At 46.0% G+C, this 16,363-nt stretch overlaps 1 protein-coding gene across 2 annotated transcripts; it reads right to left on the bottom strand.

The window, feature by feature from the left end:
- Positions 1-1,690: 1,690 nt before the first annotated feature.
- On the bottom strand, positions 1,691-15,638 carry plekhn1 (pleckstrin homology domain containing, family N member 1). 2 transcript variants are annotated; one of them, XM_080470137.1, is made up of 16 exons: positions 15,473-15,638; positions 13,790-13,880; positions 13,518-13,679; positions 12,596-12,676; positions 12,116-12,206; positions 9,476-9,609; positions 8,840-8,989; positions 7,726-7,806; positions 7,569-7,644; positions 6,479-6,624; positions 6,110-6,238; positions 4,870-5,106; positions 4,517-4,672; positions 3,598-3,837; positions 3,423-3,480; positions 1,691-2,378 (listed from the first exon to the last, which is right to left on the bottom strand). In XM_080470137.1, exons 1-16 carry the CDS (start codon positions 15,544-15,546, stop codon positions 2,194-2,196), a joined length of 2,091 nt encoding a protein of 696 aa, XP_080326263.1. In that variant the 5' UTR covers positions 15,547-15,638; the 3' UTR covers positions 1,691-2,193. The 2 variants fall into 2 exon arrangements, with proteins under 2 accessions (XP_080326263.1, XP_080326262.1); XM_080470136.1 differs by having other exon boundaries at positions 1,697-2,378; positions 3,598-3,840.
- Between the last annotated feature and the right edge of the window lie 725 nt (positions 15,639-16,363).

The following is a 16,363-nucleotide window of genomic DNA, read 5'->3' as shown; positions in this document are numbered from 1 at the left end:
GGGGGGGGGGGGAACCTGATCGTCAAATCTTGTGAACTGTCCTGATGAAGTTTCAAACTTATGGTACTTTTCTGAAGGTTTGTTTGGATCTCGAGTCAGTACGTGGTCGCAGCGGAAGCATTGACTTGCCGACCGGAAGTGCCGGCTGTCGGCCATTTTTATGCTAGCGCCACTTGTGGCGGAGGGCTGGAGTGCATCAGCCGTCTGCAGCAGACATGGGTTACAATAACCATAATACAGAAATGTCCTGCAGCTGCTTTATTATACACTTTTTTAGTAAAACATTATTTTCAGTAAATTTATTTGAATTGTAGTTGAAAACATGTTTTTAAAAAAACTTTTAAGCAAAATATTACACATAAAAACTACTTCTAGTTCAAAATATGTTTGATTTTGATCAGAAAAATAGTTTATTTCCCATTTTTCCCAGAGGTGAATCTCTACCCCCTCTATCCAGCAGATGGCGCCATTGACGTATAAAACCTGGAGCGTGTTCTTGCTCTTACAACTGTACCTTTACAGCATTGTAAATAATAAAGACCTAACTTATTTTACAAATGTACTTTGATGTCCATTTCTATTTAAGTTCTATCACATGGGAACTATAAAGATTGATGAAAACATAAATAGGTAAATACCAGTTTTGTTGGTACTCATGTCTCCTCATATGAGCATCTTTCCTATGTTTGACCTCCAAGTAACATCAAAAACATTATAATTCAACATCAAGTGATGCATCATGGGAGTCGTGAGTCAGTTTAAAGTCAGTCAAAGAAATCAGATTATAATGAAGACACTTAACAATTATATTGTATTTAAATATATCTTTTAATCATAGATAAATACATTTCTACACAATACTGTTTTTTAATGTGAAATTTACCATATATTTTGTTAAATAATCCCAAAAATGCTTCTAAAATTCTAAAAAAGGATATGTATTCTGTTAAAACATTTCATTGTCTTGATAGAAATTATGACTTGGGATATGTTAAATAAAGCTTCACAAGAATCAGCCATTAAACTGACAATCGATAAAGTACATAATATAGTGAGTCAATCAGTCGTGCATGAAATTGTGTTTTAAGACGGTCTTGCCTGAAGAAATATATTTATATTGATGATTAGATGCTGAACGGTCTCAGTCGATTGTATGTAATCTGCATTGGCAGAAGGATTTGCTCAGCTCTCCCGAGTCCGTGAATTCAGGTGTTCCAGTCACTTCCATAGCCACAGGTGAATAAAATCCAGCAGCTCGGCACGCAGACTAAAACAAAGGAGGATTGCACAGAGTCTGGACCTCGACCCGACAGAAAGCGGAGACTGTAAGCCAGGATGTCTTGTCCCACATCAGTATCTCACCTAAGAAATGGTCCAGAAATCCCACAATCACTCTCAAACCGTGTGAAAACCCTCAGAGCAGAGTTAAAGCTGTTCTAGCTGCAAACGGTGGACACACATCGTATTAAATCCTCTGGTTGAAGACTGGGAAATCACTTAATTTCATATGCATGAGAAAGCAGGCGACCGAATACTTTTGGCAATATAGTGTATGAGGCCCTTATCAAACGCAACATCTACTTTTCATGTTCTTGCATAAACTTCTGGTTTTTGTTTTCTCGTCTGGAATAAAATTTTCTTTCTTAAAAACAGTCGAAATAAAAATCATTCATGTAAACTCTTTTTTTTTAAATTTTATTATCCAAATATAAATAAACACCTCAAACACAAAAAGAAACGACAAGAAAAATCCAGACAGGTGAAGAAGCCACATCCGACATGCAGCATCAATAAAATAATAAATGTACAACATTTACAGGAATATACACGTATTTGTTACTATAACAAGCCCAACAGGTGGAATGCTTTTTATAGGTTCAGATAGAAAACAAGTCAAATGGACAAACCTTTAAAAAAAACAACAACAAACAAACAAACAAACTGCGGTGACGGTGCACTTAAATAGAAAATTAATCTTCTTTCCTGAATGCTACATATAAAACAGACAGTTTGTCTCCTCTCCGCTCCACCTCTGATTAAAGCAGCTGCTGGGGTTCGTTGGCTCGTACTGTACGTGGCGGCGGCGGCGGCGGCTGCAGCTCGCGCTGCTGCTTGTTGGCTTTCATCATCCCTCCGATAGCGATCTGCTGTTTGCACACGTCCAGACGAGTGCCGGTGGCCTATTGTTTGGTTTTACGACCATCTCTGCGGCGTTGCCATGGCACCGAGGCCCCCGGCCCCGAAGTCTAATCCCGTCCAGTGTGTCGAAATTCCAGACGCCGGCTGGATCATCCCCGTATCGCAGTCGTACTCCCATATGTTGTCATAGTCCACTTCCTGGTCATCTGGTTCCGTGGGTTCGAGGTACGAGCGGCGACCTGAAACGGAAATATTCTCAGGCTTTCTGTTTCAAAGACGGATCCTGAATGAATGGCGGCTCGTCGCGTCTCCTAAAATATCCTCTCCCTGTACAACCGGTCGCGTCGCATTGCTCTGCTGCAACACCCCGGGTTTGTTTAGATCTGCGCGCTACCTGCAGCCCGAAGCGCCCATCAATTTCCAAGCGATAAAACACGCTGCTGGTTCTCAGCTGTGAGCTGTCAGTCACGGCTCAGTGTGGGTTTACACACCAACGGCATCCCAGCTGCTTCGTCCACTGGCACGTTTGCACATTTCCTCTACCTCCACGTGACCTTTGACCTTCGGTTTACCTGCTGACGTGCCCCCAGAGAGATCAGTCAATCCCAGTGGTGTTAAATTCACAGTTATATTGGAGCGCGACACATGTTGTGTGTCCCGGGTGGTATTCAGGATTAATGTTCGCTCGCCGGGCCGACGAAACGTAACTCACACTTGTGAGGAAATTTGATGCAGCAGCGGCGGAGACTGAAATGTTTCTCCGGATGTACCCGACCTATAGTATACATACAGTGTAGGTCAGGGTAGTGCTTACAGTTTTACATATTATACTGAATTTGTTCAGTATAGCTGAAAGCTTCTGGGAGCCACGATAAAAAGAGCCACACTTGGCTCCAGTCCGCTGGTATACGTGGTATGAAAGAGTTTATACTTCATTGTGAGCAGAGGTAGTTTTTTGACTCTTGATGCTTCTGAGTATATTTAAGTTCTTTCCAATTCTTGAACCAAAGGAGGCGGCTGCCATGCAAGGCGCTGTCTCCATCTAATGGGAGCAGTTTGGGCTTCTTCTCCAACATCTACAGTTCCTAACAAAACCATTTTTCATAGTCTGATTTTTACTTTATTTATTGTTTGTATTAGAAATGTTGCTATTTTAGAAATGGAACCATCCAGTCATTAACTAACACTTTGTGCAGAAACTCAGTGGAAGAGTAGTGACTCCTCAGTCGTCTCTCCACCGAGAGGTTCTCTGAGTGTTTCTATAAACTGTTTTGGATTCTTACCTGGTGAGTAACCGTACGGCATCTGAGCGTTCCTCACAGAGCTCGATGGGGGATTTATCTGCAAACAAGACGTCAGAACGGAGAAAGTTACTTCCTGCGATCAACTCCAACACACGCGCTGTCCTGAGATTTTAACGTTTAAACATCCGCCCTGCGGCGCGTCGGAGCCCCTCACCTGCTCCTGGAGCTGGCCGGGCGTCGGCAGCAGCTTCAGCCGCGACACGGCCTCGGCCCGCTGCTCCCGGGTCTGAGGGGTTTCCATCTCCAGGCCCAGGGACTGGCCCTGCAAGTTGGTCAGGACCAGGCTTCTCCTGCAGCGTCGGCCCAGTGGGGGGGTGCAGAGCTGGAAGGAGGAGGGCAGCAGCTGCTGGGGCTCCTGCTGGTGGCGGTGCTGCTGAGTCGGCTCGTTCCACATCTGCTGATAAATAACACAGATAAAGTTGTCAGGCATCACCGAACACAGGTTTTTATGATCATTGGTCACTGAGGTTTTGTCCAACATGAGGCCCGTGGGCCAGAAGCTGCTCGCAAGAGGCTCTAATCTGACCCCACATTGTTTTTTTGTAAACAGACTTCTGAAGAGTAGTGGACTCAACACAACGCTGAGACCCGAGCTGAGATGTCGGTGATGTTGCCATGAAAGCCAGAAAACTCACATTAGCCTCAAAGCCATGCTGTCCTGGTGAGTTTGTCAAAACACCCACAATGCAACAGCTATCGAAGAGGTTTTTTTGGTTACATTTCACTTCATTTTGCATAATTCAAATTGGCTTTATGTTGAGATTGTGGTAAATTTCCAAAGTAATTGTTTGTTTTTTGTTCAAATATAAACATTTCCATCATGCATTCTCTGCACTGCAACAAAGAAAAACTTTAAAGTTAAAATTTGAAAGTTATTATGGCTCTATTTTACTGGTCCGACCCACTCGTGATGACACTGGGCTGCATGTGGTTGTGTGTGTTTGACACCGTATCATAGAACTGAGCTGGCTTGATGACATTTTTCAGCATCTGCCTGTTTACGCTGCTCGATATCAGCCCGGCTGCGCAGGTGTAAATTGAACCAGTGGATCCAGTATCCCTGCCCCACTTACCACCGGCCGGGCTTCATCCACGGAGTAGATGTCTGGGGTGCATGGCTCATCGTAGAGGGGGGACAGGGGCTGTCGCGGGGCGCACATGTCCGAGTGGCGCTGGGGGGCGTTCAGGGAGTATTTCAGGGACGTTTGAGGAGTGCTCCAGCTGTTAGACTGCACACAAAAGATTCAAACCGTTAATATGAGGTGGTTTTATCTTTCAGGACCAATTAGCACAAGTTCCTCCAGTTGTTCACTCCACATATATGACGGTCCACTCTACTGGACAGCTCGTGTGTCTATTTTAGTTACTGTGCTCGTTACATGTAAGATAAGTCCGCATTGCGCAGCGAGACGGCGGGCTGAGTTACCTTGACGAGCGGGGCCTTCTCCAGCCGCTGCGGGCTGACGCGCTGCAGGCCGGAGTACGGCGTGCTGTAGACCTGAGACAGCACCGAGCTCTCCGCCGGCTGGAGGTAGGAGCCGCGCTGTGGGGAGGAGTAGCGCGTGGACAAAGGTCGGAGGTCCGGCCTGGTATGGGAAGACACGCTGTTGGTTCGGCTGCCCAGCCGGGCGGTCTCGGCGGACGAGGGACGGCTGGAGCTGTACTGTGAGGACGACACAAACACACCGAGGCTTCAGACAGGAGTCGTGGAGCTTCGGCTTCAAGCTTCACCTGTGTTTTCTTAGTAAACGGATGAGAACGCTTTAATGTTTTTGCTTCAGAAAAGGATTTTATGAAAATGATGTAGTTACCATGCCTGGCCACAAGTTGGTGTTTTTGGTTGTTTTTGTAATGAAATCAAACAAACACGTGTGCAGCGAAGAAGACGCTGTAAACATTAACAATGGGAGTACATTCGCATGGACATGATGGAGTTGAGTTGTTACTACGGTGACTGTCAAAATAAAACGTCCCGGGAGAATATAGAGTGGGAGTCATGACACTCTGGAAAAAACTTTGTCTTTATAATCCATCTACTGAGCATGTGCAGAAGAATATTTACGATGACTGTGGTGCGCTTGGGCAGTGGAAGCTTTTCCACCGTGGCGACGGAGGCGCAGTGTTTTCGGGAGCTGTTCTTAAAAACTTGCATTTTCAGTGGCTCTAAGCGCTGCTGTCGTGTAAATTAACATCCAAAATGCTTCGAAAGTTTTGCATTTTCACTTGAAAACGTTGTCATGTAAACAAAACCTGAACAACATTTCTTCTCCTCTACTAATTGGACGGGCAGGCGTTCTGCGTAACCCTTCTTTCTCAGGGGAGTTTGGTCAAATTCCAGATAATGACAATGAAAAGCCTCAGAATTTCTTAAGCAGGATGAAGCTCATTATCAAATATTTTAATCCCGCAGCAGCATCTAATAGTCTTATATGGGTAACGATTTGGGAAAAGTTCTGATTTCCACTGGATCACCAGCTGTCATTTGTAACAGGAACACTTCAGTCCATCGACCTCGCTAAATAATTAACTCTGCTGAAGAGGTGTCATCGCACAGCAGCTTCACCGAAACAAACACGGGCTGCGGCAGTGGACAACCACCTTTAACAGCTCTGCAAATATTGCTGTTTGAGTAGCTGAATTATGCTCTGCAGCAGTAGTGTTCTTACACAGAGGGGCTCAGAGTATCCCGGAGACAGAGGGTTTTCTTCATGAATGGGAAACTGAAGGTTCTGGGACGTGCGGCCACGCGGTTCAATTCGTCCTTGGCTGTTTCCACTCCACCTGTCAAACTGAGCCTGGGGATTAAATCACACAGGGAAAAAAATAATTAAACACTGTGACACTTCATGAGAATTTAATAGGGAACGTCAGTTTACAAAAGCAGCAATTGTCTGTCTTGTTTATGACTCTTCGTCATACCTAACTGCACCCCACCCACACGTTCAGAGCCGTCTGGCTAGTTATGGATCATCAGCAGTGATAAGCGTATCGTTATATATTTTTTTCCCCATACAAGGAAAGCGAGCGGGCCTCACCTCCGTGCTGGTCGGCGTGTAGATGATGTCATAGACGGGGGGCGGCGGGCTGAGGACGGGCACGTCAGCGGCTTTAAAACTCTCGATCCAGTCACAGAACTCGGCCCGATCCAGACAGGACACCACTATGGGGTTGATCAGCTTCCCTGTGGAAGGAGAGGACAAAGCCTGTCATTCGGGCCACTTGCCGACTGGAATGTGCTCTCGTGTGATTGTCATTCAGCCGGGATAAAACCAGCTCATTCATGGCCGGGTTCCACGCTATGACGCCGGCACGGTCACGAAAAGGGCCACTTAACATAAAACATGCAGAGGAATGTACGTTTAGTAAAAGTCCCAGAGAGGACGCACTGACGCAGGGTTTCATCACACCTGGCATTGACATGCTTTTCGGTGTAAACAGGCACTAAAGCGCTGTCATTCAAACCACTTCCCTTTTCCGAGGTAGTCTGGGACACATCTGACCACATAGGCTTCGTAGTGTGAACAGCATGCGCCGTTTCTGCGTCCCGGGACAGGAAATTATGTAAACGTCATTATTTCACAGCATGTTTTGTAGCTCGCCGAGATAAGAACCAAACTCGCCTTCGTCTGGGGACAGACAAAACTGCACACCGGGCCGCTTGACCTTCAGCAGAAGTCACATTATAGGTAGTATTACTGCTTTACTCAGGAAGACGGTACGAGGCTCCACTATGTAAACACTCATTCATCCCTCTGTCATTAATGAGCAGATTACCCAGGATGAACAGGAAGACAGACAGACAGTCAGGTGTGTAACAGGATGGGTTTTTGTTTGTGTATTATATAATATATAATACAATATACATAATGCTGAGCTTGCAGTAATGATGCATTTCACTTTTATTTTGCTTTTACTTCACTTATTTATCTCATTCTGAGTGTTTGATATTATTGGTGTTTGAGTGATATGTGTCATATGTGATATGTCCCAAGGCAAACTTTGACAATCCAAACTCGAGTGGTTTCGCCCAAAACGCATGACACACACACACACTGAGTGTAAACGGTGTGCGTCAGGGCTCGCCACATGTTAACGCCAGGTCTGAAGGGCCCGCGGTGTGTTTACCTTCGATCATGAAAGTGTTGGGTTTGACGTCTTGACAGGGCGTGGTCACTGTGATCATGTTGAGCGGAAGTTTTCCCTGTAACCACAACAAATCGTTAACATCACCGTGTTTCACACAAGATAAGAGGACGTCGGTGTGAAAGGAGGCTGGAGGCACCTTGTAAAAGAGTCCGTCGTTCTCCTCCGATAAGATGATCAGAGTCGCCGGGTACATCACCAGTAATCTGTCGCTCTGCTCCTGCGGACGAACAAATCAAACCAATCTGGATAAACGTGTATAGTTGTTTTAATTTCCATTAGATGAGTGCTGTATTTAATTACCCTTATAATAACAGTTTACAGCTTTTGTAGGCGCAGTTTCCATGTCTACCATCAAACTGGTAATTATCCGAGTGTCAAAAGTCATGAGCGCAAACATGTTTGAACCAGAACTCTACGTGACGGATTAGCTCCCTGTTTTTAAACCCTATGCAGGTTTTGATACTGTACAAGACATAGAGGCACCAAATTCTCCAGAGCGTAAGAAAAACAAGCCGCGAAAGAGATAAGACAGAGGAACCGTGGGACCATTAACACAAAACACAGCGGGGTTATCCTTTAATACCGAGCGAGATCTTCAGTCAAACTTGTTGGTGGGGCATTTAAAGGTGCGGCAGACTTCAGAGTTTATGTTTCTTCTCTCGATCGGAAGGCGTGTCCGGATAGACAGCTGACATTCCAGCTGTGAGGTGAGTCGAGTCACTCGGTGAGCTGACTAAATGCCTTCTCACACACCCAGGCCCTAAATCTCACACACTTCAATGGTAGTTGCCGCTATTTCCCACAGAGAATTAACCTGAGATATCCACATGAGCTGTGTCACGGCTACTGCTTTTATTGGCTGCGGTGTGAAGAAGCTGTGTCAGCATTATTCGCTCGTGACTTGGTTTGCATTGAGTGGTGCAGGTATGACGGTGTGTGCAGGTGTTGAGACCCTGTAAGTAAAGACAATGGAGCTGTCTGCAGGATTTGATGCCATTGTACTGTCCGGACTCACCCTTTTCTTTTAGTTCTGGCACTGTGTTGAGGTAATATGTGTGTGTGTGCGTGTGTGATTATTGCACAAATGAAAAAAAAAAACGGTCTGAGTCACCGGGAATTATTCACCACGCAGAAACTTCCCAGAGTTAGAAAACCGCAGGCGTTACACTGTGCTGGACTGTGCATTTCCATAAACCTCCAAGTGACCACAGGGAGTGATTCAGACCTGATTAAGAACACCTCTGTCATACCTGACACGGCAGGTGCTGCAGGCGGACTTTAGTGACGTAGGTGATGGGGCCCAGGCTGTCCCGCTGAGAGCCTTCCCATTCATAGATGGGCTCCCTGTTGATGGAGTTCCTCAGCTCGTCTCTTCCTTCAGGACACTCCACCTTGCTTGACTAAACAAAGCAAACGAGAGACAACAGAAGTCATGAGGACTCATCGCAGTCTTAAAGAAAGTCAATAGGAACAAAGAGCCATGTGAACACGCTTGGCTCGTTCAGCAGGATCGTCCCTCGTGTTTGCTCGCTGGGAAAGCCTTTAAGATCGGAAATTATCGGCTCTTTTTTTTTTTTTTTTTTTTTTCATGTGGCACGTTTCATTCTTGTCTCCACACCTGTGGGTGTAGATTTGGTTTGTTTGATTTAGGCCAAGATGTGGTTCAAGGCCACTCCTGATCGGCAGCTCTCATTTGAGTGGTTGACCTGATTGACTCAGCCAAGCGTCCGCCCTCACACACATCCTGTTTGGCTGCAGATAAAAACGCTTCTACTGGTTAATCCACCGGGCCGAGGGAATAAAGAAAAGAGGGCTTGTTCGTAACTGGGAACAAAACCAGGGTCAGCCATTGTTGCCACAAAAGTAAAACAGTAACGTGAACTCACTTTGACTCTGGTGTAGTTTTCAGGTGCGATCGCCGTGCCTCCATTGGCTTCAATACTTTCCTTGAGCAGCCCGAACCATAAGTCCATTTCTTCTTGGTTGGCACAGTAGACGATGATCGGGTTGAGGCTCACACCTGAGTGGGGTCAAAGGTCAAAAAGGGAAAGCGTCAATGAGATTATTACTATTCAGCTTTATCTGTTACGTTGGGAGATCATTGATAGAGTTTACACGCTCAGCTTCCTGAAATGTCTAAAGTACGTTGTACAATACGTGTAGTAAACACGTTCAGGACACTTAAGTTTACACAACGTTTCATGTGAAAACACGCAGTTTTGGCGTTTACGTTTCAGAAAACGCTCTTAAAATGGTATCTATTTACAGGGCAATGACAGAAACACTGAAAAAAAATTAAGGTTTCATGTTTTTGTAATGAAACCACGCACACATGCGTGCAGAAAACAATCCACCATAAACAATAACAATGGGAGATCGTGGACATTCGCATGGCGAGACGACCAAGTTGGATTGTTATTACGGTGAGTGTCAAAATAAAACTACCAAGTCCCAGGAGAATATAGACTGGGAGTCATGATGCTCTGGAGGAAACATTGTTCTTATTGTCCGTCTACTGAGCATGTGCAGAAGAACTGTTTCCTGCGGCCGTGGTGCGCATGAGCGCAAGGAGCGTTTCTGCCATCTACACGGAGAGAAACCCCAAGAGTTTCTAGAAAGTGCCGCTTTCGCCCGTCAACACGACAATGGAGTCTGAGTGTTTCAAAAAAAAAGAAGAAAAAAGTTCCATCTTGGGAGCTGTTCTCAAAAAGTTGTGCTTTCAGTGACTCTGATCACCGTTGTCGTGTAAATGAATTCCCAAAACGTAACAGAAGTTTTGCGTCTCCGGAGCCTAAACCACATGTAGGAGCCGTTGCACAATTCTCCCTCCCGACCTGCTGCGTTTGGTATTCAGACTCCCACTCCCACAGACCTCTTACCCAGAAAGAATTAACAGAACCTGGGGTGAGCTCAGCTGGAATCCCCCTCCACCTACCAGACCCACACATACCAGAGATAACCAGCGCTGATAATCTGTTTCATCTCGGCCCCGTGGCTTTGTACTCTAATTGTCTGGGACCAGAGTCCACGGGCTGCTCCTTAACAAGCATCTGGACTCATCTGTTGACTTTCTTTATTCCAGCCCCTGACCACAGTTTGTTCACAGTTGGAGCAACGCCAGCGTTGTGAGAACTTCTCCCATTTAAGCTTTCAGTCAGTTTATAGAGGTCATTATCGTTCATTACCTAACTTTCACAGCCACATTAATTTGGGCCATGTGGGCGCTTCCGGGAATCTTTCTGAATCCTCGCATGCTGTATTGGCTTCGTCACCGCTCACTCACACACGGCATATTCTCATCTCAGTGAGAGGGGAAGACGAGGAAATCTCTACATCGGAATTCTCACTTGAGTCAGAATTGCGTCAAGTTTCCGCTGCGTGTTTCCTGTCAGTGATGCCGCTCGTAAGGTAAATAAAGGCTCGTACCGAACCCGGAAAAAACAACTGAAATAGAATACCACAAAATAACACACTTGATCTGGGAAATTCCTGAAGGTATTTCATGTGAAAGCAACACCACAGATGGAGAGATATAAGACAGACGTCTCATAGGCTGCACTTTCCACACTGATCCCTCATTGAACTCGCGTTGTTTCCCACAGGAAGACCAAAGCCGGCAGCTTATTCCCTCATGAAAACAAATCAAGTTTCAGATTTTTCTCCTCCAGAGTTCAAAAAGCTTAGTGGCATTTCCAAGCGCCACTGACCTGGGCAGTTTCTGGACTGAGCCATAGATTAAGTGCAGTGACAGGGCTGAAAGTGGTAGCAGGGATTTTCTGCACGACAGCTGGGCCGACTGAAGTGCACCTGTCGTCCAACAAGCGGGGCCTTTAAGGCCGGTTTGGCCCCCTGACCGAGGGTGAATCTAGTTAGTCTTGGGTTTGAGCGGAGGTGAAGAGGTGACGGAGGGTCGCAGCACCCCTTTGAGTCGTCGGAATGTGATAACATCAGAAATGCTGCAGCCTGAAAATAGTGCGCGGTTTCTTGGAAGTTGCTTTTAAGTGAGGAGAGTTTTCACTTGGAGGAGTGATACCAAGAAATCAAACCACCAGCGGAGGTAAAACTAATTAACACCGTGAACGAAACTAAGGCCCCTCTTACGTAACAGCAGTGTTCTGAGCCACTGAAAATGCAACTCCTTGGTAACAGTTGACTTGGTTGTTGTGTAAACGGTGGGGGGGGGGCAACTTTCTGGAAACACTCAAACTCTGTCTCCTGTCATTTTCAACAGAATCACTGATTAAATGTAAAACTTTTCTGGAACAAAAACGCACAAAATAATGTGTGTTCACTTGAAACGTCGGGGTAATCGGGGCCGAAATCAAGAGAAACGCAAGTCAATCAGAGAATTCCCCATCTCTCGCTCGTTCACATCTTTTTAAGTTTCTGATTTATAAGCCTGCTGGATTAACGTTTCTGCCTGAGTGATTGATTATCTGCATTCAACACGGCTAATAAAACACAACCAGCGATTATGACATTTTGGCGCTCGAGGCCAAGCGTCGCTCTCGTGAAACACAACTTACCGTTTATTTGAAAGGCGAATTCTTCGGGTTGGCTGTGATTGCAGTTGTGCTGCAGGTTGCAGATGTTGAGCTCTTTTAATGGAAGCGTCCCCTGCACACAAAACAACAAACAGGTTAATCAGGCTTTATTTTTTTAAAGGGGGGGGGATAAAAGCTTCATACAAGCATTGCAACATCTTGAGTGATGGACATGAAACTCAGGTCAGCCTCTGATGAATTCACGTCTGATTTCTCTTTGTCGTCATCTGCAGTCTGACTAATGCTGCAGGTGCCTCTTTTTGACACGGAGCTCGGTTCTCCTCCGGCGCTCTAACCTGATGATTAATGGCTGCTCACGGTTGAGACAGGAGAAGCGGTACCATCATAATTTCTGTTTACCAACAAAACGTCGGTTGGCAGGGTCCGTGAGGAGGACCGTGACGTCACCTCAAGGGTGACACTCCGAAGACGTGCGGAGACGTTGAGGAAACTCTGACTTACCTGGTAAGTCAGTCCAGTCGTGTTGTTGGAGACAAAGTGAAGGTGTGTCTGGAAGAGGTCCAGGTAGCAGTCGTGAGTTTCCTGCAAATGGAAGCAGACGATAAACATCTTTTCCGATCTTTATGACTGAGAACAGGAGTCACAGTTCAGTGCCGTAACATTTTGTCCTTGTGTCTTCTGCTGAATCACAGGAAAGACTCAAAAGACTTCTGCGGTTTTCAGTTTTTTTCTGCTACGATACAATTTGTTCTCGTGCAATGTTTTTCCTCCTATCAATCTTTCCTCCGCAATTTCTGACAGAGCGGTTGTGTCACGACTCTGACAAACTGCCATTCCCAAAGGTTAGAAGCCGGCATGTCCTCTATCAGCTCGTGGGATCAGAGCAAACTCACTCTCTCTCTCTCTCTCTCTCTCTGCCCTGAGGTTTCCTGTCAGGAGATGTTTCACAACCGTGGCGGAGAAAAGCGTGTCCAAACACAGGCTGCGGTCCGCTTTGTGGCGCAGGAGTTGGATTATTCACAGCCAGCCACGGCGGCAAAGCCAGCAGCCTGTTTCACAGTGTTTTGGTGGCCGCAGAGCAACATCCTGTTTCTGTCCACTGTTTTAAAGGTTTTGACACGCAACGTTGGCGTGATGTGTCACCACAGGCCTGGTGACTGTTCGGGAGCTCTTTAATCATAGCACAGATTGTTTTCCTTTGTAACTGTTATCTTATTTCAACATCGCTGTTATTAGGGCCCCATTTACACAACGGTGGTTTTTAATTTTGTTTTTAAATGCACTTGGAGAAGCGAACAAACATTCAGGCCCCGTTCACACGACAACGTTTCAAGTGAAAATGTGAAAACTCTTTTTTTTTTTTTGCGTTTCAGAAAAGTTCTGTGTTTTCAAAACGTCATGTCAGTCATGGCGTCCCACTCACCTGGCAGTGGACGAAGCGGAAGCGGACTTTGGAGCTGTGAATCATTCGTCCGTAATTCTTCACGTTGATGCTGCTCTTCTTCCAGCCGCTGGCCGGGTCGTAAGGGAACGGCGGGTCCCATTTTATTTTCCCTATCGTCTCCAGATCTTTATGAGACATTTCCTGCAGACGGTCATAATGTTACGTTAAATCTGACACATGCTGACTTTGGTCAGATAGCAGGTCTGTTGGGTGTTGTTCACATGGTCTTGCATGCTGATAGACGCTCTTACCTTGCTCGGGGTGACGGTACACAGAATATTGATGATGCTGTTTGACTTCTGATGTCCCTCCTGGGGATTTTTCTTGCGAAAGAGGCGACTGCTGTTTGTGAGGGACAGAAAGCCACGTGTTAGTACTCAGCCTGCAGTGTTTACCGTCGTTTCCCTATTTGCCGTTCAGTTTAACTTCAGGATTTCAGTGTCAACAAGGAACATATCCTGTTTATGGGAGCGGATCGCTTTGATGGAGCGATGACCTCAATATGAATCGTTGGTTTTGCACAGTTGATCAACTTCTTTTTCCAATCATGTTTTATGTTTGAGTTGTTGGAAATCAACAGCAGCCCCTTTTCCTTTGTCCTCACTCCATCAATGCGAGCCTTTTGAATGATAAGAACAATCAGGGCTTGTGTTTTGGATAGGAAGGATATGCATAGGAAAATCAGCATTCAATGTGCCTCTTTGTTTTGCTTGACCCTCATCTGTTTCCATTAGTGCCACATCTTCATGAGGAAGCGCCCTCGATGTAGAGATAAGGCTGTGGGGCTGCTTTTACAATCTAAGCTTGTAGTGTTATCTGTACATATGTGTGCCAGTGTCCCTCACTGCAACAACACGGGCTTTGTGTGCATGCTGGGAATCAAGGTTAGTCTATTCAGGATGTCCAAGGCCAGCATTAATCATTTATTAGCTTGTCATTAACTGGAAAAAAAAAGGAAATAAACACGTGTCATGTAGAGCATTGCACTCTGATGCGACATGCAGTTGTAAAGTGAAAGAGGAATGCATGGGAGATAATAGACAGGTAGTTGATTTGCACACCCAACATTCTCCAAGTCACCACTGTGGCATTCAGCAGCTCTCACTCCCTTTCTCTGCAGGGAATACCTGAGCCTGGCTTCATTCTCCCAACACAAAGAGCCAGCAGGGCACGCATGAAACTGGAACACTGAACGTATTGTTCACGCCGAAGCATCGATCCAACCTAGAAGGTGTATCACTCTGCAAACTTGAGCCGTGAGGTTTTAAAAAAGAAGAAAAAAAAACCCTCAACGTCCTGAATGTGTTTTTATTTGAAAAGAGTGGTCATGACACATCCCAGCAAACCGACTAAGCAGACCCTGAATCATCTCCACTCACCGTCCAGGACAGCAGACTGCAGCTGAGGCTAATCAGAATCAGATGTGGTGGTCCAAAGGAGTTGGCTGCAGCAAGTGGGACATGCCCGGGCGTTTCATCCCAGAGGAATTAAAACTAATTCTGATATGAAACCAACCATCTCAAATTAATAATCTTTTTTTTATTTTTTATTTATCAGGACTCATGAATCTGATCTAATCAATGAATTCCTATAATGACTGAACGGGGGTCAGATCTTCATTTTCTGGAGGGAAACCAGACTCAGTGACAGCTGGCAGATCATCTTGATGAAGAGAAGAGGCAAATGGTAACTGGATCGTCGACACCGCTGGTCAGACGGGCACCACTGAGGCACGACTCTGGGACTATCCCGTATTATCATACGATCCCTGCCTTGGCCTCGCAAACTTCACAGCCTCTGTTTAACCCCACTGCCTAAACCCTTGCGAATATCAGGAATTCCTTCCAACTGAATGTCTAAAATAACAAGGCAGGATGACATGATGTCCTGTGTCAATGCGGCATGAGTACCTGGACAGGTGGGACTGTTCTTACCTGTTCCTGCGTATGAAACTCTTGCTGGAGAATCTGAAGTTGTGTTGGGGGACACAAGACATGCTGCTCCCCATGTTGCCGGTCTGGATATGAGGCTCTGTAGACGGAAATGTGCTTCCTCCGAGGTAATCCAAGAGTGCAGTGCGCTCCCTGCTGAAGTCAGGCTTGTACTGAGGGAGTAGTGAGCCGGCTGTGGAGTCAGAGTCTGAGCGTGTGTAAAGGGGAGGAGTCTGGAGGTGTGTGTGTGTGTGTGTGTGTGTGTGTGTGTGTGTGTGTGTGTGTGTGTGTGTGTGTGTGTGTGTGTGTGTGTGTGTGTGTGTGTGTGTGTGTGTGTGTGTGTGTGTGTGTGTGTGTGTGTGTGTGTGTGTGTGTGTGTGTGTGTGTGTGTGTGTGTGTGTGTGTGTGTTGAATAATCTGTCTGCTAAATCGGTCCCAGCAACACCAGCAGGGGGGTTCATGGAGAGGTGCAGGACTTCACACCTCCCCGGAGCCAAATGGAGCTCATTGTTGGGTCACCTCTGCATTGAGTGGTCATTTAACAACACAGCATGGTGTGTGTGTGTGTGTGTGTGTGTGTCAATGCGGGGTGAGGGATGGGGACTTCTCCCGACATGTCCAGGCATGGAAACGCTTCTATTTATTACTACCGACACTCATGCTTTCAGCACATCGTCCTGAAACTGAAGCACTGGACAAGTGTCACATGACGGTGAGCTCGACTCGTTTCATCACGTGACAATAAAACAGATTTTGAACCCAGCGTTTACACGTACCCGGGATTTTTACATAAACGGCTGTTTCTCCCTCTACGTTTAAAAATAAAAATTAATATTCCATTTACACGGACCTGCATATACACCTGATTCAGAGCGACTATGATCAGCCAAACCT

Source organism: Lipophrys pholis, assembly GCF_963383615.2.
Source record: "Lipophrys pholis genome assembly, chromosome: 8".
NCBI lineage: Eukaryota > Metazoa > Chordata > Actinopteri > Blenniiformes > Blenniidae > Lipophrys > Lipophrys pholis.
Note: the sequence above shows the minus strand (reverse complement) of the source record. Positions and strands in the feature narration are given on the sequence as shown.

What these genes read in the sequence shown, in the direction of transcription:
- plekhn1 (XM_080470136.1), bottom strand. Translation starts at nt 15,546, where the DNA reads ATGGGGAGCAGCATGTCTTGTGTCCCCCAACACAACTTCAGATTCTCC. An exon ending in TCCGCTTCGTCCACTGCCAG is followed by an intron (nt 12,677 to 13,517) that starts GTGAGTGGGACG and finishes TTCCATTTGCAG; the next exon opens with GAAACTCACGACTGCTACCT. An exon ending in GATACTCTGAGCCCCTCTGT is followed by an intron (nt 5,107 to 6,109) that starts GTAAGAACACTA and finishes TCGTCCTCACAG; the next exon opens with TACAGCTCCAGCCGTCCCTC.